We start from the raw sequence: 22,090 nt of genomic DNA, 5'->3' as shown, positions 1-22,090 counted from the left end.
ACAAAATCTTGGCCTGGATTTTTACTTTCTGGACCTGAACTGTCCTCCTCTGCATGTGAACAAGATTTAACAAGATGCTCTATGAAGTTGCTTTAATGAGCAAACAGTATATTCGGTGACGTTTCATATTGGTATTTTCTGGAAAATTTCTCCAGTTAGAATGGCTTAATCTTCATGGTGTCAAATCACATGTATGACCAAAAGTCACGTGTCCACTAATGGCTCTATGCGGGTGTCTCATCAGTGTGTGAACAGCCCTGATATCAGACACCCCTGCAGCCTGAGCCCTCTTAGGGAGCCCTTTGCCAAACGGCAGTGTGGGATACTGCTCAGTGAGGTGTTCCAGCTCTGCCACCCAGTGGTGAGTACACATACTGCAAAAAATGCTCATTTTGTTGCACCATCAAATTGCCCATGTTGAGGTTTGTTTGCTGCTGCATGGATCACCACCATCATTTGGCAACTCATGTAATAAAAAAACACTTTTTTTTACAGTGCCATGGATTCCTAGGGAAATACCAATTAGCATTAATGGGTAGGAAGGAAACTTTTTAATGGGAGCATAAAAATTATTCATGTTAGGAAAATTAACTGAGAAAAGATGAATAACCATGAATACATGGCACAGCTGTTAAAATAAAATACTAATTTCAAGAATGCATAAAATTACTATGTCTTGGAAAGCTCTCCTGTTAGGAACGTATATCCTTATGATCTACACATTTTTTATGATTAATATTATGTAAATGTAATTTATTATTACAGCAAATGCGTCCATCTCCGTGAAGCCTAACTGAACTCCCAGGCTCTAAACACACAGATTACAGAAATTCCTCTGGGAATTGAGTTTAATGGCTCTTGGGATAAACAGAAGTGCGGATCCAACGTATCAGCAATGTAATCCATTTGTGTCATAGTGATTTGTTTGTGTTTATGAGTTTGTCCTTATGCCAGATTTCAGTTACAGTTTGCATATGTGTTTGGGTCACAATCGTCTTATTATAGTTCTGCCCCTGTGCTTGTGTGTTTTCGTGGGTGTTGTGGGTGAACTGTGAGGCAGGGGTTAGGATCCTGCTGGGTCAGCTGTTCAACGGCGGGGGGGGGCTGGAGTTACACATGCCTAGTGTCCAAAAGCTCACTCATTCACACCAAGGGCCACAACTGATTTATGGGCTCAGAGCGCAGAAAATAACTTTCTGCTCTGCTACGCACTCGCACGGTCTGTACTTCAGCTGCTTAATTCAAAGTAAAGGCACATTTCAAAAACTTTATCGAGGCTTTAGTATAAAATATAATAAGAGAATGAGTGGGTGTTGGTTCTGCTTGTGTTCATATATTTATGGGGACTGTCCGTTAATTTCTATTGGCATAACCCTAATCCCAGCAATGACAACCTTAACCCCTAACAAGCTCTAACCTTAACCATAAGTAGCACAATACAAGACTTTTCGATTTTTGATTGCATTCACAGATTTTGATAAAATTGAGGTTTATTTTGTGGGAACCTGAAACATGCGAACACAGTCTAAAATGTAAGAAGTTTTACCACATTGCGGACACACACACACACACACGCACGCACGACACACAGGTCGGCTATACCTATCCTTCTGATTATTCACTTCTATGGGAAAAACGCTACGCTAACTATGACAATCTTAGCCCCACTCAGCCCTAACCATAACCATTAATAACCAAACAAAAGACAAGAGTTTTTCCATTTTTAGTGTTTTCATAGCAGTCACCGATTTTTATAAAATAGAGGAAACTGGTCCCCATAAGGGAAAACAATGGATATTTATCGCATTATGGGGACATTGTGTCCCCATAAGGATAGGTATACCCACTCACAGACACAGACACAAACGTGCACATACACATGCAGACACATACACATGCACACAGACACACACTAACACGCACACAGACACACACACGCATATACACGCAGTCACGCACGCACACACAGTCACACACACACGCACACAGTCCATCTCTCACTTTCAGTCCCTCACATCACTATGGCTGTACCTTTTATTCATTGTTGCTGTCGCTCCGTGAGAGCTGCTGCTGGCCCACAGTTCACTGATGGTGGGTGCTGTCCCCCCCCCCGCCCAGGTTGATGTCACCTGGTTCTACATGAACTGCCTGACGGACACGTGTGGCTGCAGCCGCGGGGGTGACTGCGAGTGCTTCTGCACCAGCGTGTCGGCCTATGCCCATCGCTGCTGCCAGCTGGGTGTTTCCGTGGACTGGCGCTCGCCCGCCATGTGCCGTGAGTGTGTCCTGGTGCGGGGAGATGGGAATGTGGGGGGCGACATCTGCATCGCAGCCAAGGTTGGTGCGAGGAGGGATTGTGGGATTGAGGGCCTGGTCACAGCGCTTCCATCACGACCAGTGCGGAAAAAGAGTGATATTTTACTGCCGAACCTGAGAAAAAGTCCCCAGAAATTAACCGATATCACGATAACATCAGAGCCTTGTTCATAATGATATATACTGTACAGTGAGGTGACATCGCAGTGGGTTTTACATGAACATTTTTGTTGAATGCTCTTCTGTTCTCTCGTTTCCACAGCTTATGACTGCGAATTCTACAACAAAGGTAAAATTCTAATTGTCATATCCTAATTGTCATAATTCAACAATTCAAAATATCCGTTCAATATACTTCTCAGGCATGAGGGAAGAATCTGTTTGAGTGGCAACTTCATTTGCTTCTAATTTATAAGCAAAATGGACTGCCAGTATACTAGCTAGTTTTAAATGTGGTATAATCTATTGACTTGCCTTCTGACTGAGAAATTAATCCTTAATTTCAAACATTTTAGTAGTTTACAGGCGAACAAAATGCACAATGAATAAGCCTCCTGATGTCTTTTATCTCCCATAGCAGGGACTAACCCAGCTATTTCCTCTACAGTTCTGGGAAAAGGTCCCTACCGATTACTCACTTACAGGGAGAAAGACACCCTTCTGGCTGCTAACTCGTCAGGCGGGGTGGTCTTCTCACTGAAGGGGGTCTCGCCAGCCACTGGAGTGACCACACTCTTCATGATGACCCCTGGCTTGAGCAGGGCGCGACCTCACGGTAAGCCACGCCCATTCCCACGTGACCCTGCCTCTTCTCATCTCTCCCCCATATGCCCCGCCTTCTCACCAGCTGTTGCAAATTTTCTGTGATACATACGGCATTATTCATGAGAAACTTCAGAACTGAGTGCGGCAAATCCTATCACTGGGCCTGCTGTTGTACCTTTGAGAAATGACACTCTTGAATGGGTTCAGCTGGGATCCAACAGTATACGTGGCGCTAAAAGTGACTGGGAACTGATGGGTCACCTGTCTTTTTTCAGACCCATCTCTGGTGTCCTTCGAAGCAGCCGAAAGGCCAAATTTCTTCCTGCGTGTGGGTGGGGACGGCCTGCTGCGGCTAACCAAGTGGGAGGACAGTGAGCGGTTCTGGGACGAGTCCACCTACGTCCTGCATCGGGACACCTGGATCAGTGGCTACGACTCACTGGAGTCATTCGCCGTGCGTGGCCACTTCCTGCACTCGGCGTCACCCAGGCTGCGCCTCGCAAAGTACAGCCACAGCGCCAGCTTTCGCAGGTCCATCCTCTTCAGGCTGATGGGTCAGTGTGCGCCCCCGTGTGGCCGGTAGTACAGTAACTGAGGTTACTGAAGGTCGGCGGATGACATCGCACAGAAGCATTTCCCTGCTTTGTCAGACTATTAATAATTGTTCTGGGTATGAATTTACCTCATGCATTCAGTACGAGATTCAAGAATAACTTGTTCCCTCAGTCATCAATAACTATATCTGGACCACTGAAATATTGCTGTTACGGTGTTTTTATTGTAATGTCTAAGTGTCTGTGATGGGTTGGCACCTCATCCTGGGTTGTTCCCTGCCTTGTACCTGTAAGATAGGCCCCAGAGCACCGTGACCCTGAATAGGACGAGCGTGTACAGAAGAAGGATGGATGGATGGTCGTTGAAGTGTTACTTGTTTTACTGCACAATAGCACATCTGTTGTGTATTTCATATTTATTTGTATGCATTCAGTTGTGCTTTGTAGTTGGCTTGGCTGGGTGGTTAAGCATTCCGATGCAGTTGTTGCACACATCCAGTGAGACAACTTGAATCTTCAGTCTTCACCCTCAGTGTATTAAAGCAGTTCCAGTCAAATTAGCTTATGGGAGACATTTTTTTTAAAACATGAAATGTCCTTCCATCTCCCGTAAACATACAATACAGCAGTGTCTCCCAGTCCTGTCCTCAGCGACCCATAGCTGGTTCACATTTTTGCTCCCTCTGTGCCCCTCTGGGAGGGAGCAAAAACATGGACAGCCTGTGGGTCCCTGAGGGCCAGATTGGGAAACACTGCAGTACTGTATCTCAGTAAGCATAGTACCAGTCAAGGAACCCCCTGGATGGGATGCCAGTCAATGTATATATTACCCTATAAATTCCGCAATACTAGTATGTTTAGCATGTAAAAACGAAACAGTCAGATTTATACCGAAACCATATAGAAAATGCATCCATAGCATTACAAGATGTTTACACACTCTCCAGGGAACAATGAGAGCATTGAGAGCAAACTCCTATTTGCGGCCGGTCATACGCGGGCTTGCTGGGGGGCCCTCAGTTGGGAGGGGGGGGGGGGTTTGTATGGCCCCCAGCCTGGCAGAGCCGCGCAGCTGTCTCCCGGCACACTCCGGCCCCCCGGAGAAACGACAGCTCTTGTCAAAGGCGGTATTCTGATAAACACTCCAGGGTATCCTCAGTCGGGTGTGGGGGTGTGGTGGGGGGGGGGGGAGGCATGGTCAGGGGGTGTTGAGATGTAGGGCGACGGAAGCAGGACCGTACTGCCGGGAAGGGAGTGGGAGATGCGGTGCCGGACCACATTCTAGATCTATCGCTCTCCATAAAAAGTGCTTCCCTAACCAGGAGCTGTGGAAAATCACAGGTTTGTTCCACCAATCACATGCGTGCATGGCTCCTATTACAGGGCTTCTCCCGCCCAGCTTGCCGGGGCCCGACTCCGGCTAATTATGGCGACTAAAAATACGGCAGCATTTGTTTTTCTTAATGGAAAAGTCGGAGATTAGGTTTCCTGCTGACGGCTTCAGATGCCTGGCATAGCAGAGACTGTTGTCAGGACCCCAGTTCGTAGCTGACAGTGTCCTTTCTAGTTTACATCATAGCCACACTTTCACATATGGCACTGTGCTATTTACTGCACTTAACAGTCCCACATCATTAAATTGGGTTACTTTATTCATGTACCTGTACATACGTCCTGTACAGGCACAAAGGAACGTGCTACATATATTACTGAACTTTTTAGCAGCTTCTGGTTTCATGCTTCAACTGGCCAGCTGTAGTAGCTGTTGACTAGGCATTTTGCACATTGTCCAGTAGATGGCGCTGCTGGATACCAATGGTTGTCTGAATCAGCGGTTTGCAGCTGTGCAGTGCGTGACGTCGTTGGGAAGGTTCTGAGGGGTTTTCATACTGGCTAAGCACAGCCTTACTAATAATGTATGCATAAAGAAACAATGGTAATACTTTACTTAAAGCAGTCAAATAAATGCACTGTACATACCTTCATAATACATTATAATGCATTCATAAAGTATTATAAACATGGCTGTACAAAGCATCCTTAATTCTTATACTGACCATTATAATGCATATAAAGGTATTTATAGTGCTTTATAGATGAGAGCTTCATAAAGCATTCATAACACACAATAAACATGCCTATAATGGTTTATACCTTTTTATATATATGTACAGCTGTGTTTATAATACATTATGAATGCATTACAATATATTATGAAGGCATGTACAGTGCATTTATATGACTGCTTTAAGTAAAGTGTTACTGAAGCAAATTCACACAGGTGAAAATGCTTTTGGACTTGGGGAGAAATTTTTGTGAACCTTTTTTTTGGGATTTGCAGCTTCTGATGGGGGCACGATATTATATGAAGATGTTAAATCAATTGCAGTTTATTTTTGCTAGAAATAAAACCAAAGTTCTGTGCTAAATGGTTGAGTAGATTTTTTATTTTTTATGTCACTGTCATTTGAGCTATGTACACACTGTACAGTAAGATCATTCCTTTGTGTGATTTTTTTGTTAGGCACTAACTCGGGCACATCTATGGGTCCTCGCTGTCAGTGGCGGTATGAGACATGCTTCAGCGCCTGCTTCAGGACCTGCAGTGACCCTTATGGCCAAACATGTACCACCATTCCAAAGTAAGAACCCAAAATTAATTATGATGTTTAGTCATGCCCTACATACAGGCCTGCTCAACCATCCCCTTTATGTTTAAATCTGTGAAACACGAATAAAGCCCTTAGTGTTACTTTTGTATGGATATAAATTTTAATTTACGCTCTGTTCTTAGAGTTATTTGGCTTTCGTTGTAGAGTGGAGGGATGTCTTCCTCAATGTCCTGGACACATGGTCCTGGATGAGGTGACCCAGAGATGTGTACACTTGGAGGACTGTAAGTTTTCACCTGACTCTAATATTATCGTGCTCTAGCAGAAAGACTGATCTCTATATTTAGCCTGACTTTCATTGTATTCGAGTATTATAGTTACATTTTTAAGCTATGTAATATGTAGCCTGTACATTTAATAGTGAAAAGGCATGTTACCTTTGAGCTTTGGATACATTCTTCAATCTGCTCTGGGGTATTATGGAGCCTGATGCGCCAGGAATGTCCTTTGCACGTGCTCGTGGGTTTATCCGTTGATCCCTGCGCGTCTTACATCATCACAGCAAAATATCGAGTTTCTCAGAAGCCGAAATATTTATTCCAGCATCTGTTTAATTAAGCCTCGGGCCATAATCTCCAACGGCGAACCTCAGGCACTGGGGTTTCAGACCTGGCACGAGTGATGCATTTACCGCTGTGCCTTTTTGCCCCCCCCCCACCCCCACCCCCCGGTTACAGTTCTTAACTAACAGTTGTTTTATTCTTCATCCTCAGGCATCAGGCCAGCAGTTGCCATTGAGGCCATGACTGCCCGCAGCACAGTGGAGGCACCTGCAGCTGTCACTTCAGCGGCCGCTGTGTCCACCGCAGCCCCCTCCTCGGGGCACTCCATATCTCCGGCCACCCCGACGTCAGCCCCCTCCTCGGGGCACTCCATATCTCCGGCCACCCCGACGTCAGCCCGCTCCGAGGAGACCACAGGACCTGAGGAGGCCAGGGTGACCACTGTGGTGGAGGTGCTAACCCCGTCAGTCATCCCTTCGCCTCCAAAAGTTGCCACCACACTTCATCCCGAGGCGTCCACCAGCAGTTGGACCACTAAGTTACCAGCGGATGAGCCCGAGCTCCATGGTACTTCAAGGGCAACAACAGTCTTGAGTCCTGTCCCCAAGCTGACTACAGCTGCGACCATGTCCACTATGCTCAGCACGGGAAAGGTCACCACTGCCCCCGTTTCTCATTGGCTCACCAGCACCAGGGCTGTCTCCGACTTAACTTCCAGGACCACAAGATCGGCTTCCACGCCCCCCCTCCTGGTCCTCCTATCCATGGCTTCCACCACTACCTCCATCCTGCCCATTGCCCCTGCTTCACCCTCTGAAATGACCACAATGAAAAGCACCCCTACGACCACAGTACCTACCACTGCACTGCATATATCCACTGTCACAACTACATCAGCTGTGAGCATTCCACCCACCAAGGTGTATAGGGAGACTTCTATGCCAGATAGTACTGAAACTGCTAAGTTGACTACACGCTCCACCACTGAGGCCACGCCTCTGCCAGCTACCGGTACTGCCATCAAAACCTCCTTAACAACAGCTCCGTCAAGGCCTGTCCACACAGAGGCAGGGGCCAGCTCGATACACACCACCGAATCGACTACACCAGTGACCCTGCAAACAACACACCCAAGCACACTGGAGACAAGGCGTCCGCTTATCTGGGAGATAACTTCTGAGAAACTTGTAGCTACCTCCCCTGTTGACCTGAGAACATCTACTACTCCAGTTTTACCCTCTGTTTCTACATCAACAGTTAGAACTACACTTTTTCCTGCTACTGCTTCAACTTCTGAATCTCCAATTCCAACTAAAAAAACAACAGTAATCTCAACGTCAGCAATCTCTAGTACAGCTACGGGCGCATCCACACTGCCAATCCCAGAGACATCTACCGAAACAACCACAGTCCATCCAGTGACGTCAACTGTGTCCACTCTAAAGACCTCCCCATCAGTCAGTCTGGATATAGCAACCACCGTCAAGTCTACAGCCACATCGCCAGTGACAACTGTGACATCAGACTCGGGATTGACTACAACTAATGTCAGTACTCTTATGACACAGACCACTACCACTCAGGCCATAGTGCTAGATGTCTCTCACACGTCAGTGAAGTCTCCTGAGACCCCAGCAGTAACATCAGAGGCACCCCACGTCATATCCACTGCCTCTGTTTCAACTCCTACAACAACAGGTGTCATAACTCCAGGTTCAGAGACGTCAACTCTGCCCGTGACACTGAGTCCCACTGAGGCCACTACAAAAGCAGTCTCCTCGATGGCTGCAAAGCATCCATCTGCACCTACCACATCAACTGAATATGTTCCTTTCAAAACGTCACTCACTCCTGTGCAATGGACTGACAGAGTTACTACAAGTGAGGTCCCAGCCAAACCATTCACCTCATATAGCACCTCAACCACCGAGGTCCCCAGGGATGTCTTCACAACAACAGCAGCAAAGCCTATCATGGTCACAGTCACAGAAGTCACTGTATCTACATCGCCAGTGTCTCATCGTACCACAGCAGTCTCAGACACACCATTTGCTGTAGCAAGTACTGAAAAGACGACCATACTGCCAGAAAGCGATACCACCACACATTTGACATCCAGCACTGAAACAGCAGCTCCAGAGACGCCAGCGGTCTCCCTCTTGACCACTGTGATTCCAACTCAAACTACTGCTTATTCCTCTACCACCAGACCACTATCTGCTGTACCTACTTTAACAGAAACTACCAGCATTTCATCCACAATGACGAAGACTGAGAAGGTCACGACCATGCTAACAACATCCCCATCATCCACACATCCAGCATTCACCACCTCGAGCACTGCCACTTCGGAGAAGATGACTACTGTACACCTACCTGTTTGGACCACAGAAGAGACTACTATAACCACATCAACTCTGGGACCAACTGTAAGTAGAACAACAGGGGCCCCCACGTCCATAGCAGTTTCTTCGACCGAGGCTTCCATTAGGATGACAACCACTGAGAGTGTCAGTGAAACTACTCCATCAGAAAAACCTCCAGCACTGAGAACCACCACAACTGCTCCTGGGTATCCTTCTTCACCTCAGGCTACCCTTCTAGCTACACTGAAAGTCACCACTCATGCACCTACTTCAACGTCCACCCCTGCCATTACTTCAGAGTCTCTGGACAAGACAACACTCCATACCACAGTGAGAGAAACCACTTCAACCCCAGCACTCAGCTTGGCGACCATCACTGTACCTCCTCTAGCTGTTACAGGCACCACTGGAGTGACGAGCAAGTCTCCTCCCATTACTTTGGAAAGAACCACTGAAAGGACCACCAGAACACTGTCACCAGCCAGCCTAGTCACTGCTGTCAAGACTGAGAGCACAAGGCCTTCACTTCCCGACCGGAGGACAACCACAATGTCAACCACTATGGCTTCACCCTCAACACATGTGGAAACGGTGGAGATGTTGACAACAGTGTCTTCAGAGCTGTCCTCTACCACCTTGTCACCCCACACCGTAGCAACCACTATACCCATGTCCATGCGCACCACCAAGGTTCCTGGGTCCACCACTGTTCCCTCAGCTAAGATGTGCACGGTCAGTAGGCATGAATCCACATGTGAACCAATGGGCTGTGCTCAGATACTATGATTGACAAAATGCGTTCTTGTGTTTACAGCCTCCTTACTCGGAGATCATTGATGAATGCACAAAGTATGTTTGCGTGGGTGGGCAGCTAATACTCTTCAACAAGTCGCAGAACTGCCCTTTCAAAGCCACCCCTCCTAACTGTGGCCTTCTTGGGTTCGCTATCCTAGTGAATGGAGATAAGTGCTGCCCCCTATGGGACTGCCCATGTAAGTACGAATGCTGAAACTAACCAGTCATAGTGCACTCCATACATGACTTGCCGAATGATTTTTTTCTATCCTCTAATGTAGGCTTTCCCAACCTTTTGATGATGGCAGATGGGTTTAGTGAAAATGTCAGGGACCAGTGCAGATTTTGGATGGGGTGTGGGAGGGCAGTGGATTAATCTTCGGGACAGATTTAATAAGTTTAACTGTTAACATTTTTTTTTGCAGACGCGATCAAAACACGTGACCTTTAGGGGTTGTAAAAAAAACAAGGTGTGGCTTGAAAATATATAGTTCAGCTTTTTTTAAGCGGAGTATACAACCTGTATGTATAAAGTTACCTTCACTGGAGGACATCAGCCACCAAAGTATTAAACTCATTAAAAAAAATGGATCCATGTTGACTCCATATTTCCACACTTGCTATAGGATAGATGACCAAGATTTATAGTGACAGTTTATAATGCAGAATTTATCCGGTTAAATTAGTTACGCTAAAAAATATGCAGCTTCCGTCAAACTTTGATTTAAAGAGAAACCTGTTGTTTTCTCGCTCAGTAGCAGTAGTTAGTGACCACAGCACAGAACCATAAGATTCGTCGGCCTTCCAGATTTTTTTTTTTTTCCAGGAAAGCATGAAACTTTTTTTGAGTATTTGTGTGTTGTGAACCAGAGCCCTGCTTGTTTTATTTATTTGCCATTTAGGTTATGCTTTTCAGTAGTATAGCAATGAATATCTCCAAATGCTGTTCTTGTGTGCAACCTTCAGGCCGCTGCTCTGTCTTTCCTGACCTGAACGTGATCACCTTTGACGGTAACAGCGTTGGTGTCTATAAGGCCGCTTCCTACGTCGTCTCGCAGCTGCCTAATGAAACCGTCAGCATCCAGGTCCGGGAGTGTCGGAGCACAGACTCGGTCAGTCTGGAGAATTCCTACCTTATTCTAACTTTCCTAAAGATCAGCTGCCCTTGCTGCTTATACTTCCTATTCCCTCACTAATATCCATTTGGGATCAATAAAGTTCATCTTAGTTGACCTTGGAACCCCAGAAGTTTTTTGTTTCTCCCTACGTGAGAGTTTTTGGTTCCTCTCCTCCTTCATCATCTGCCTTTCTTTCTTTCATTTCTTTGTCTTCCCTTTTCCCCATTTTTGAATTATCCTGTATAAATGATGCTGGAGTGTATCACAACACACCCATGTAAAGCACCTAGGGGTGGCTTTGTTGTGAAAGGCACTATATAAAAATAAATCTAATCTAATCTAATCTAGAGGTAAAATGTATATTGTAAATATATATTTTTTTTACGTGGAGTTTGCATGGTCTCCTCATGTTCTCATACCTTTGCTTTGGGTTCTCTAAATCACTCTAGGTCTGTGAGTCTGCATGCCATCTCAGGTGTTCCCTTGTCTCATGTCCTGTGCTTGGGATAAAATCCAGGCTCACTGTGGCCTTGTCCTGGAGAAGCAGTTAGAAAAGATGGATGGATATAGTAGTTTGATTTGTTTTCAAACCTTGTTCGATTGGACAGAGAACATGTCGTCTGGTTTTCCTTTTTGTTTTTGCTCTGTAGGTCCCATCAAAGTTGTTGTGGAACTTCACCAATCTTTGTCTGGTCGCTCTCAACATAACGCACAACTCTCATCAAGTTCTGGTAAACCGACTCCAGAGAAGGGTAGGTGTTTCCGTTTTCGTGTTTGGTCTTTAAAGTCTGAGAACATTTGATTCACGGTAATTTAGTGGTTTAAGCTGTTGTGCAAGCTAATTTTTGTCATTTATGTATCACTAATGGAATTTCAAGCAGGATGTAAACAGATCAGCTGTGCTTAAGATATTTAAGAAATTTCATGTCATTTCCTCTCAGCTGTATGTCAATTCACGGTACGCCAAGCCTCGCTTCAAGAAGAACGGATTCGAAGTCCTGGACACTGGGAACATGTATCTGATCCGGACACCAGCAGGCTTGAAGATGCAGTGGTTCCACAGCACGGGGATGATGGTCATTGAAACCGACGGCTACAACAACAAGCTGCCGACTATGGGGCTCTGTGGTAGGAACCCTTGCCAGACATGGATATTCACTGAAAAACGAGGGGCTTTTTAACAAAAGTTTCATTTTGCTTGCCTTTCTTCTTCGACCAGGCTGCTGTGACGGCAGCCCCGCCAATGACCTGACTCTGTCCAATGGGACCGCGTTGGGCAAGGGCGAGGACCCGGCAGTGTTCATTGACAGCTGGCAGCTGCCCAACACCACAAGCTACATCAGCCACAGCCGGCGCCGAGAGGTCAACTGCTCCACCAGCGACTGCTCTCGCTGCCTGGACATGCTCCGCAACTCCACCTTCAGGCCCTGCCACGCCTTCGTACGTCTGCTGACCTCTTGATCTCCCAGGCACCAGATTCCCAATTCGCTGATTTCACCAGATGCGTGTCCTCCGCATATTTCCTTTGCAGGGATGCTTGGATGGTCCATTTGGTGCACTGAAACCTGCCTGCGTGGCCTTCCTGTGTGTCACTCACAGGTTCCTCCTTCAGTCTTCTGCGAAGTGTGGGTTCGTGATGAGGAGTATGTAAAGAACCCCTGTGTGTCTCTGGCTGCGTACGTGGCCTCCTGCCACAAGTTCAACATCTGTGTTAAGTGGAGGAGCCCGGATTTCTGCCGTAAGCCCTCCGTCTCCCCTCCAGTCGTTTAGTGCGCTGAACTTTGGCTTCTCTCCAGTCGTTTAGTGCTAATCTAGCTCTGTGTCCCTTCCAGCTTTTGCCTGTCCGCCCGGACTACGTTACCAGGGCTGTCTGCCCGCCTGCACTGCCCAATCCTGCCCCAACCAAGAGTTTGACTCAGAACCGGAAGAGTGTTCGGGCCTAACCGAGGGCTGCGTGTGCCCCGAGGGCACGGTGTTGCACCGGCCCTACTCTGCCCTCTGCATCCCGTCTGAGAAGTGCGGTACGCCTCGCTCTTCACTAAATTCACCCCATAACACTCTCCTTGGTGTTATACCCACACCATGACTGTAAGTTAGATGAATCCGTAGCAGTGCCGATATCCGGATCATTTAGCTATGCAAAACTAAATTACTAAAGTTGCTCTTGCAAATATAGTGTTTTCAGTACCAATCCTTTAAAACAGAAGATCACCCATGAAATTTCTTATGATCTGCTTCCATGGATAGGAACAGAAGTGCTTTAATGGGACATAGCCACATCCATCCATCCATCCATCCATCCAATCACCCATCCATCTTCCAGTTTTTTGTCCTGGTCAGGGTTATGAGGGGCCTGGAGTCTGTCCCAGGCTGCCAGGGGATGCCATGGGGCAGGTGCCAGGCTATATGGATTCTTTTCTCAAAGCATCAACATCAAAGGATCAGAACGTCTTGGGACACATTTGCTTAATTCTGTAAAAACGGGAATTTATTGTTTTCATAACAAGTTCATTGTCAGATATCTTCTGTATCGTCTGGTGTCATTTTTTTTTGACTGACTTATTCAGTCCTGTTCTTGCCATTTTGCTATCAATTGCAATTGTAATCATTGGGTCCCAAAAGGATACTAAACACAAATGTTTGGTGTTTTATCAGAATCTGATTTATTGGGCAAGTATATTAAATCACACAAGGAATTTGGTTCTGGCTGATGATGCCTCTCAAGTTAGACAGACAATATACAGGCAATGAACATATATTTTACAGAATATACAGGCCAGATTAAACACAGATTAAATACAAGACAAGTGATATACATAAAGTGCCAACAACCAAAGTTGCAAAGGCAACATTGGGTTTCAACTTATTACTTGAAATTAATGTTTTACTTAAAACTACTGATTGTATTGAATGTGATTTATATTTTTTGTAAACAAATGAATAAAGTAATGATTTCTGTTATAAAGCAAATAATTTTACAATATTTTTACAGAATTATGCAAGTGGTGCAAAACGTTCCATAAGCACTATATTTACTTTGCTCCCCCCGCGACTCCCCAGCTTGCACGGACAGTTCCGGAAACCCTCGTGCCCTGGGGGAGGTGTGGACAACCTCCAGGGATGGCTGCTGCATGTACAAGTGCGACAACGACTCCATCGTCCCGGTGGAGTATGACTGCACGGACGTCCCGCAGCCCGTCTGCAGAAGGATGGGAGAGGTCGCCGTCAGTCTGGCGGATGACAAGAGCTGCTGTCCCCGAAAGGCTTGCGGTACGTAGAGCTGACGCCCCCGGGGGCTCGGAAACATGGAAGCACTCCATAGAGAGTGTCACAGGTGCCAGGTGACTCCCGTACGGCCCCATGGAAGCACCGGATGTGACATCCTGGGTCTGGTAGTAGTGCACCTCTCAGGTGAAGATCAACACAACGCAAAGCTTTCCTCTGGTTTTTGCCTTAAGGTTACACTGCCTGTGCCACATCCCTGTCTTTTCTCCCTCACAGTTTGCAATCAGACTCTGTGCGAAAGTTACCCCCCTCAGTGTAAATACGGGGAGAAGCTGGTCTCCTACTTCAGGGAGGATTCCTGCTGTCCAGACTACATCTGTGGTAAGTGCTTCTGTTTCCAACAACATTTTTTTTAAAGTAGTTGAGTAGATGACTGAATTAGCATCTGACCCAGTAGTATAACGATTGATTCATCCATCCATCCATCCATCCATCCATCTTCTAACTGCTTATCCAGCACAGGGTTGTGGGGAACCTGGATCATACTCCAAGCAGCAGACTGTGTGGCACTGCATAGGCTTCCAGTCCATTGTAGGACACACACAAAGGCACATGCTGCACATGCTATGGGCAATAATTAGCTGCTAATATGTATATACTATTTCAGTGTTTCCCAACCCGGTTCTCAGGGAACCCCAGACAGTCTACGTACAGTAGCTGGGAGGGAGCAAAAATGTTGACTGTCTGGGGGTCCCCAAGGACCAGGTTTGGAGACACTATACTCATGTATTAAACACATAGTCATGACGCTAGATAGATAACCAGAAATGAAAAATCTTAAAGCTGATTGTGACTGATTTTTTTTTTTCATCTGCCCCCACACTGTCCCTCAGAATGTGACCCCAGCCGCTGTGAGTCGGATGTCCCAACCTGCCGGGAAGACCAGACCCTGATAGCCACACGGGCAGATGGGAGCTGTTGTCTGGCCTACATATGCAGTGAGTTTTGACCCCACACCCTCCTGGTGTAAGCATGGCTGGCCAGAGCTGTATATCTAGGTAAAGGGAGAATGGTGCTCATTGTTTGAGATCATATCCACATCAAGTTACTTAGAGTGAGTCAAAGAGTGTGTGGGGGGTGGGGGCAGACACAGATACTGGGAGGGGGGCAGACACAGCCTCTAGCTATGGAGGCTGATGGGGTGGGATTGCTACGCATCTGTCTGGCTGCACATTGGTCGGCTCTGAGTCAGTCATCGCTCTGTGTGTGCATGAACAGTGTGCGGCCCATGTGCGGACGTCATACCCCAGTGCCAGGAGGGTGAGGTGCTGACCGTCGACACCAACAGCACGGAACGCTGCTGCCCCGCCTATCATTGTGGTCAGTCATTCCGGAACACTCTTACAGCCATCTCATGAGCACCTAGAACAGTGTATCCCAGTCCGGTCCTCGGAGACCCACAGCTGGTCCACATTTTTGCTCCCTCCCAGCTCCAAAAAACGTGGACTGTCTGTGGGTCCCCCAGAACCAGATTGGGAAACACTGATCTAGAATCTTCTTTTGTACACACATAGACACCTGCAAATGTTTACAAGCTTGTAATATGTACAAATAATTCAAATGTGTTTGAGTAAATTGTACAAGAGTACAATGGGAGGGGCCAAAATAAGCACCGTTGTTATTTACTTATTTCCAGATGTGCTCACAGTCTGGTAGAAAAGTAAATATTATGCAGGATATCTGAGTGATTGTGTCACTCGATAAAGCAGATAAGCTAAAGGCAGTTTTGGCTCCCCATCTGTGCAGTATGTGAGCCCTACAGGTGTCCCAAGGTCAGCTGCCTCCCTGGTATGTCTGAGGTGACCGTGGCCTCGCCGGAGCGCTGCTGTCCGCTGCAGACGTGTGGTAAGCTCGCCGCCTCGGGGTGCCGTCGCTCCGCCCTGTGGCCACGGCGACACTCACGGTCCATCTTGTCTTCCAGAATGTGCCTGTGACACCATCCCCAGGCCGAAATGTCATCTGGTAGGTTAATTAACATCAAGGGTTGGTGTTTTTTTTTTTCCTCACTCTTTGTAGTTTTTTTTTTAATGGTTTCTGTTTTTTTTTTTTTTTTTTTTTTTTTTAAAGGGCGAGACCTTGCAGGTGGACAGAGTGTTCCTCACAGATCCGGGAAACAAGTGTGGGTGCAGAAGATACAAGTGTGGTGAGAAAACGTGGGTCATTCAGGGTACGTGGGGTAGAAAAGACGCTTCCTGATCCAGAGAAAAGCATCACAGACGGCTACGTCAGCCAAAAGTTCACGGTGTCAGGCTGACTGACTAACAGTTTCGCAGTGGTTTGTCTGTTTGTGGGAGGATGAGTACGGCGCAGACAGTCGGAATGAGTTTGTGTCTGTGTGTTCAGAGCGGGAGGCGGTGTGTTTGGATGGGGAAAGGGGCGTGATGAGACCGGGTCAGACCCTGGTGGAACACAGCCCAGAGGGTGTCTGTTACACCACCCAGTGCACCCACGCCCTGGACACAGCCACAGGATTCTTCCGCACACGGGCCACCAGCAGAAACTGCTCTTCCCAATGCCAGCCGGTGAGTCCGCTGACCGTCATGAATCGCACCCTTTCCTCTGGCCATCCTGCACCATGGTTGCCTCATAAAACCATCCTGTGGCTGCGTCCCTCCCTCAGAACCAGGTATACATTCCACCAAAGGACCAGATGACATGCTGTGGGTTCTGCAAGAACATCTCCTGTATGTACACAAATGAAAATGGCTCAGTTGAATTGTACAAGGTAAGGCTGAAGGACAAATACCATATTAGTAAGTCCCTTTAGTTAAAGTGATATGGATAGAATATGCACAATAGAATATTTATGCTAAGTATCTTTCTAAAGGATACAACGGTCTACACTGGGTCTTGAAATGCCCGTACTTAAGGTCCAGGGCATTAGTTAATCAGCAAGCCTAGTCCCTTGTTGAATTGAGGATCTTTCCTATGTTCTGAAGGATGCTAATTGTCATCACTTTCAGCCTGGAAGGACGTGGGTGTCGGACTGCCTGAAGTATGAGTGTACGGATACTCTGTCTGGTCCCACGCTGGTCTCCTACCCCTTCAGTTGCCCCCCTTTCAACGAGTCGGAGTGCATTAAGGTGCGTGTCATGTCAGGCCTTCCCTGAAGCCACCCTACAGAAGGACCCCAGTGCCTGAGAACAGTCACCGGCCCCATTAGGGCAAAGACAAAGCAAGTCGAGAGCCATCAGCAGCAGTGCGGGAAAAAAATCCCTTAGATCCCAAGATCTCGGTTATTTTGATTTTCTTCAAAACCCATTTTTCAGGATTCAGTGTGGCAGACTGGGAGAAGAAATTAGCAGGAGATTCCTGGTTAAAAAAACCTCTGCTGAGTTTCACAGCCAAGCCTTTGTGTTATTTCCAATCGCCAAATTTAACCAACAGTTGCAGGTTGAATGCATTTTCCTTGGGGGCTCCATTTGACAGCCCTGGTCACTCCATACTGCCCGGTATTTTGCTAAATCTGTGGACTTGAGTTCTGTTGATGAATGTTTTTCTTATTGTATCAAATTGTATCGATTCAATTCCTCATCAAATGTGATGTCATCCTAGATCGGGGGCACAATACTGAGTTACATGGGCGGATGCTGCAGGACATGTGAGTAGAGCGGCGAGCGTCCCCCCCCCCGCCTGCCTCTAAGCACTGTAGCTTACAGATAGGACCGCAGGTCTGTAGCTCCTCACTGCTTGCTGTATATTGAAGTGCACCATGAAATCTTTTTAACTCTTTCAAAATACGAAACATTCTTAAATATTTATTTGAGCTAGATGTGGGACTCCCTGCAAATTAATGACGTTTGAAACAAAAATATGCTTTTCGTGTTGTGCCAACAGGCATTTTAAGCAAAATATATTAAAGCTTTTTGTCAGTGGATGTTAAATTGGGCAAAAATTTCATGCTTCTTGATTTTTAAAAATCCACTGAAATATGTTTTCACTGCAATTTTGTGTCGTACCCAAAATAATGTGTATGCACAGTTTTAGCTGTAGGGACTATATTTTATATGCTTTTCAATGAAATAATTCACAAACAGCAGCTTCCTGATGCCACACGGAGTAACTGAGTGTGGCTTGTTTTCTTCAGATGGACGTATATAATATTATACTGGTGTCTGTTATTTTGACCAAAATGCACAATCGAATGATACTTTCTAAAACATTTTACACTGCATTAAGAACAGAACATGCAGACTTTAACACTCTAAGCTGACTCAGTTCTTCTGTCCGTTGCTTTTGAAGAACAGATATAAGGAATTCTTACCGTTTGTTTTGAACTAAAAAACAAACAATGCGCATGAACGATTTTGTTACATCAAACTGATACAGTGTAAATTTTGATAGACTGAATTCTTATTCGTTAACAACATAAATGCCCGCTATCAACACTGACATACTGCGCTGTCCAATAAAATTCTCAAAATAATATAGTTTTTCCAAAAATCAGTATCAGTAACTTTTTACTTTCATACATATAAATGATTGTTTACTGACAAGTTCTCATGTCCACCAGATGTATATAAATGAAGCCTTTGTGACAAAACACAGCCACCCCCCCCACACACATTTTTATTGCTGTTACTTCTTTAACTTTGAAAAGCATATAAACATCCATGCTCAGCCAGCTGAGATTTTCCTGTGTTATTTTGCAAGATGACCAACATGTACCAATCTCACCAGGTACTGGATTGTCCCTGTTCCCATTCCCTGTTAGCCCATTGACTCCCACAGTTAGCACTGACTGTGAACGAGGTACCAGATGACTGAATAATCATGTGACAAACAAGGCTTGCCAGCACCATTGTTGATAACCAACAATGTACTCCCTACTTCAACCGGATTAAATGTTCTCCAGTATTTAGAAATCCTTTTATTTCATCCCATTTTGACATTTTTTGTTAGCCAGAAGTCTGTGCTGTTAATATACACGATGCAGTTAAAGCTTCCTCCATTTTGCACTGTTTGGGCAGTGCATTGTTGATCACCAACAATGTACTGTTGGTAGTGGGCCACCTAGCTGAGCATCTGTGTAGATATGTGTTGCATGTATTTAGTACACGTTTCTGGTGTGCTGACACTAATCCTAGGAGTAGAAGTCCGTAGCATGGCTCTTTGGGTGATATGGCACAGGTGGCAGGAGGTCGTTGTTGACCTCTGACCCCGGATTCGCCTTGATGCATGCCCAGTGTGCATGCGGCTGCCCACTTCCCGCAGAAATTTTCCTCAGCATTAATGCTGCACATGCCAGATGACCCAAACAGTTTCTAACACATTGCAATGCATTTCCTTTTCTGCTAGTCAGAATGTTGTGCAGAGAAATGATGTAATTGAAGCACTCCAGCCAATTTCTACGCAGTTAAAAAATAGCTGGCTTCAAAGCAACATACTAAAAATATTGTTTGCTGTCAGTTTACTTACTACATTTCTCTATCCAGGGCAATGTATGTAACATTGTGTGTTCACCTTGGTAATTAATTATTTTAATTTAGAAGTACTTCGCTCAAAGTTAGAATGAAACATTTCTGCTTTCTGCCAGTTCGAGTTGTTTCTTACACGTTGCACACTCGTCGAAATGTGTGAGGCATTCGTAGCTGTCGTTACGTTGTTCATACTTTTAGATAATTCTTTTATATTCCTTTTTGTAAGATCTGTTTTCTTGAAGTTAAATACAAGCCACTGAATGATACTTACTGTATACTTGACAGCAGAGTTTATCCTAATGACACCAATATGATTTTGTAAAGGTCCCGATGTTGCAGAAAAGAATTCTGTCGGTTGCACTGCTTCATGGGATTGCCGGTACTCTTGCAGGCAAAGAAGACGGGAAGTCGTGCCAGAAGGTGACCGTCCGGATGACAATCAGGAAAAATGACTGTCGGAGCAACAGGCCGGTGAGTGAGCCTTGTTTTGTGCTTGTTTACATTCTGCCTATTTTCCCAATCACTCATCCAGTGTTTCTGTACCACGTAGGCGCCTAAACTCACTCTGTCTGGTTCTAGGTGAACATTGTGTCCTGCGATGGAAAGTGCCCGTCGGCCAGCATCTACAACTACAACATCAACACCTACGCGCGGTTCTGTAAGTGCTGCCGCGAGGTGGGCCTGCAGAAGCGCTCCGTGCAGCTCTTCTGCAGTGGCAACTCCACCTGGGTGACCTACACCATCCAGGAGCCTACTGACTGTTCCTGCCAGTGGTCCTAGCCGTGGTAAATGGGTTCTGCCTCTGAGACCTGGGTCAGAGGCAAGCGATGAAGCATGGAAGAGGGCAAACGGGACAAAACAAAGCTCCCTCGAAGTAAAACTGACATTTTGCATGAAGGAACACCATCTCCAGGCAGCCAGGGGTTTGTCTCACACGGGTTGCCTTCAGATCCTTGCCGTTGGTAGGTGATTAAATCCTGTGTTTTTTGCTGGTACACTGACAATCCCATAACCTCACACTGGAGGAGATTAGGCTGACAGGCTGATTGTTGACTTGTGCAGTCATGGCTACATTTTGCCTTGTGAATATATGATCTCATTCTATTTGTCAGACCTTAAAAGAGCTACAGGCTGACTAGTTATCCATATCATTTCCTAAAAGTTCATTGGCTGTGGTGGTAATATGGTATATCTATTTGAGTACCACGTCATAAATGATGATTCACACTGAAGTATAGCGTTGTTCGATGCCTGTAAAACGATGGATTTTTTTTTTTATTTACTTTTTTCATTCTAGAATCTGGGCACACAAGCATATATTAGCAAAAATGTGTTTAATAAATATTCATATTTTGTACATAGGTGAACTGATGATCGAATACTACTTAGATAAGTATCTCTGTGTTTTTAATGGGTTTTGCACATACTTAGCTTATAGGATTGAAACACGTATCTTTTTTTTGTGTGAAATGCTTTCCATAAATATCAGTGAAATTAAGCTTTACAATTAAAATCAAACTGTTCTGAGTACTTTATTTATTTATTCATTTACATACTGTAGAACATTTTTATTTAGTAAATTTCTGCAATGTAATTAAGATACTACTGCTATTCTTTTACAAAATTGAGAATAAAAAGTGAACATAATTAATGGTAATATCACACGGCGTCATTTAAAAATGCATTTCATATTTAAGTAACCCCAGCATAAATGTTCAATAATTTGCCTTTTTCCTTTTTACGTTGCCTTTAAACTGGAATATAAACATAGTAACATAGTCTGTTTGTTTGGTGACATTTATGATGCTTGGAAGACGGGCTGGAGAGATCTGTGCCCTTGTCTTCTGCTTTGACTTGTTTTGCGACAGTGGATGTGATGGTCTCACTAATGTGTATCATACTAATGTACATTTGCTTTTTCAATAAACGCTTCCTTTGAAAAGATCTACAGGTTGGCTCCCAGAGACAGTTCCACAGTGCAGAGAAGGGGGGGGCTCCTCACTCTCCTTTGAATGGTACGGCAGGTCGTAGGAGACCTTGCTGGCTTAACGAATGCATGTTGGGTTTGACTGTAAAGCTCGTACAGGTAACAGCCCCTATTCCAGGCTCCGCAGCTGTTTCCCAGCTTGCCTTCTCCCCTCGGTTGTTTTGAAATGTTCTCATTCCCCTGATATGGGCACCAAGATCCCTCCTTTGAAATGGGTTCATCGGCCACAGCTTATAGAAAGGAATCAGGGTGGAAGGGAGGGGGGGTAGTGGGGGGGGGGGGGGGGGTCCGCTGAGAACTGCACTTGTA

At 45.7% G+C, this 22,090-nt stretch overlaps 1 protein-coding gene across 1 annotated transcript in view; it reads left to right on the top strand.

Annotated features, from left to right (window-relative positions):
- otog (otogelin) overlaps nucleotides 1-21,716 on the top strand; it is a 48,627-nt gene extending 26,911 nt beyond the window's left edge. Inside the window, exons 28-55 of the mRNA XM_072698196.1 lie at nucleotides 245-361; nucleotides 2,119-2,275; nucleotides 2,579-2,605; nucleotides 2,924-3,091; nucleotides 3,357-3,635; nucleotides 6,160-6,277; nucleotides 6,452-6,531; nucleotides 7,021-9,908; nucleotides 9,991-10,168; nucleotides 10,938-11,083; nucleotides 11,740-11,841; nucleotides 12,031-12,217; nucleotides 12,309-12,529; nucleotides 12,689-12,827; nucleotides 12,922-13,110; nucleotides 14,150-14,359; nucleotides 14,591-14,695; nucleotides 15,208-15,312; nucleotides 15,593-15,694; nucleotides 16,121-16,219; nucleotides 16,296-16,336; nucleotides 16,442-16,517; nucleotides 16,718-16,896; nucleotides 16,995-17,099; nucleotides 17,338-17,457; nucleotides 17,930-17,975; nucleotides 20,186-20,265; nucleotides 20,374-21,716. Coding sequence (XP_072554297.1) covers nucleotides 245-361; nucleotides 2,119-2,275; nucleotides 2,579-2,605; nucleotides 2,924-3,091; nucleotides 3,357-3,635; nucleotides 6,160-6,277; nucleotides 6,452-6,531; nucleotides 7,021-9,908; nucleotides 9,991-10,168; nucleotides 10,938-11,083; nucleotides 11,740-11,841; nucleotides 12,031-12,217; nucleotides 12,309-12,529; nucleotides 12,689-12,827; nucleotides 12,922-13,110; nucleotides 14,150-14,359; nucleotides 14,591-14,695; nucleotides 15,208-15,312; nucleotides 15,593-15,694; nucleotides 16,121-16,219; nucleotides 16,296-16,336; nucleotides 16,442-16,517; nucleotides 16,718-16,896; nucleotides 16,995-17,099; nucleotides 17,338-17,457; nucleotides 17,930-17,975; nucleotides 20,186-20,265; nucleotides 20,374-20,574 — 6,465 coding nt within the window. The 3' untranslated portion in view covers nucleotides 20,575-21,716. The remainder of the gene's footprint in view (nucleotides 1-244; nucleotides 362-2,118; nucleotides 2,276-2,578; nucleotides 2,606-2,923; nucleotides 3,092-3,356; nucleotides 3,636-6,159; nucleotides 6,278-6,451; nucleotides 6,532-7,020; nucleotides 9,909-9,990; nucleotides 10,169-10,937; nucleotides 11,084-11,739; nucleotides 11,842-12,030; nucleotides 12,218-12,308; nucleotides 12,530-12,688; nucleotides 12,828-12,921; nucleotides 13,111-14,149; nucleotides 14,360-14,590; nucleotides 14,696-15,207; nucleotides 15,313-15,592; nucleotides 15,695-16,120; nucleotides 16,220-16,295; nucleotides 16,337-16,441; nucleotides 16,518-16,717; nucleotides 16,897-16,994; nucleotides 17,100-17,337; nucleotides 17,458-17,929; nucleotides 17,976-20,185; nucleotides 20,266-20,373) is intronic.
- The last annotated feature ends 374 nt before the right edge of the window (nucleotides 21,717-22,090 follow it).

The sequence above is a fragment of the Paramormyrops kingsleyae genome, chromosome 13, assembly GCF_048594095.1.
Source record: "Paramormyrops kingsleyae isolate MSU_618 chromosome 13, PKINGS_0.4, whole genome shotgun sequence".
NCBI lineage: Eukaryota > Metazoa > Chordata > Actinopteri > Osteoglossiformes > Mormyridae > Paramormyrops > Paramormyrops kingsleyae.
Note: the sequence above shows the minus strand (reverse complement) of the source record. Positions and strands in the feature narration are given on the sequence as shown.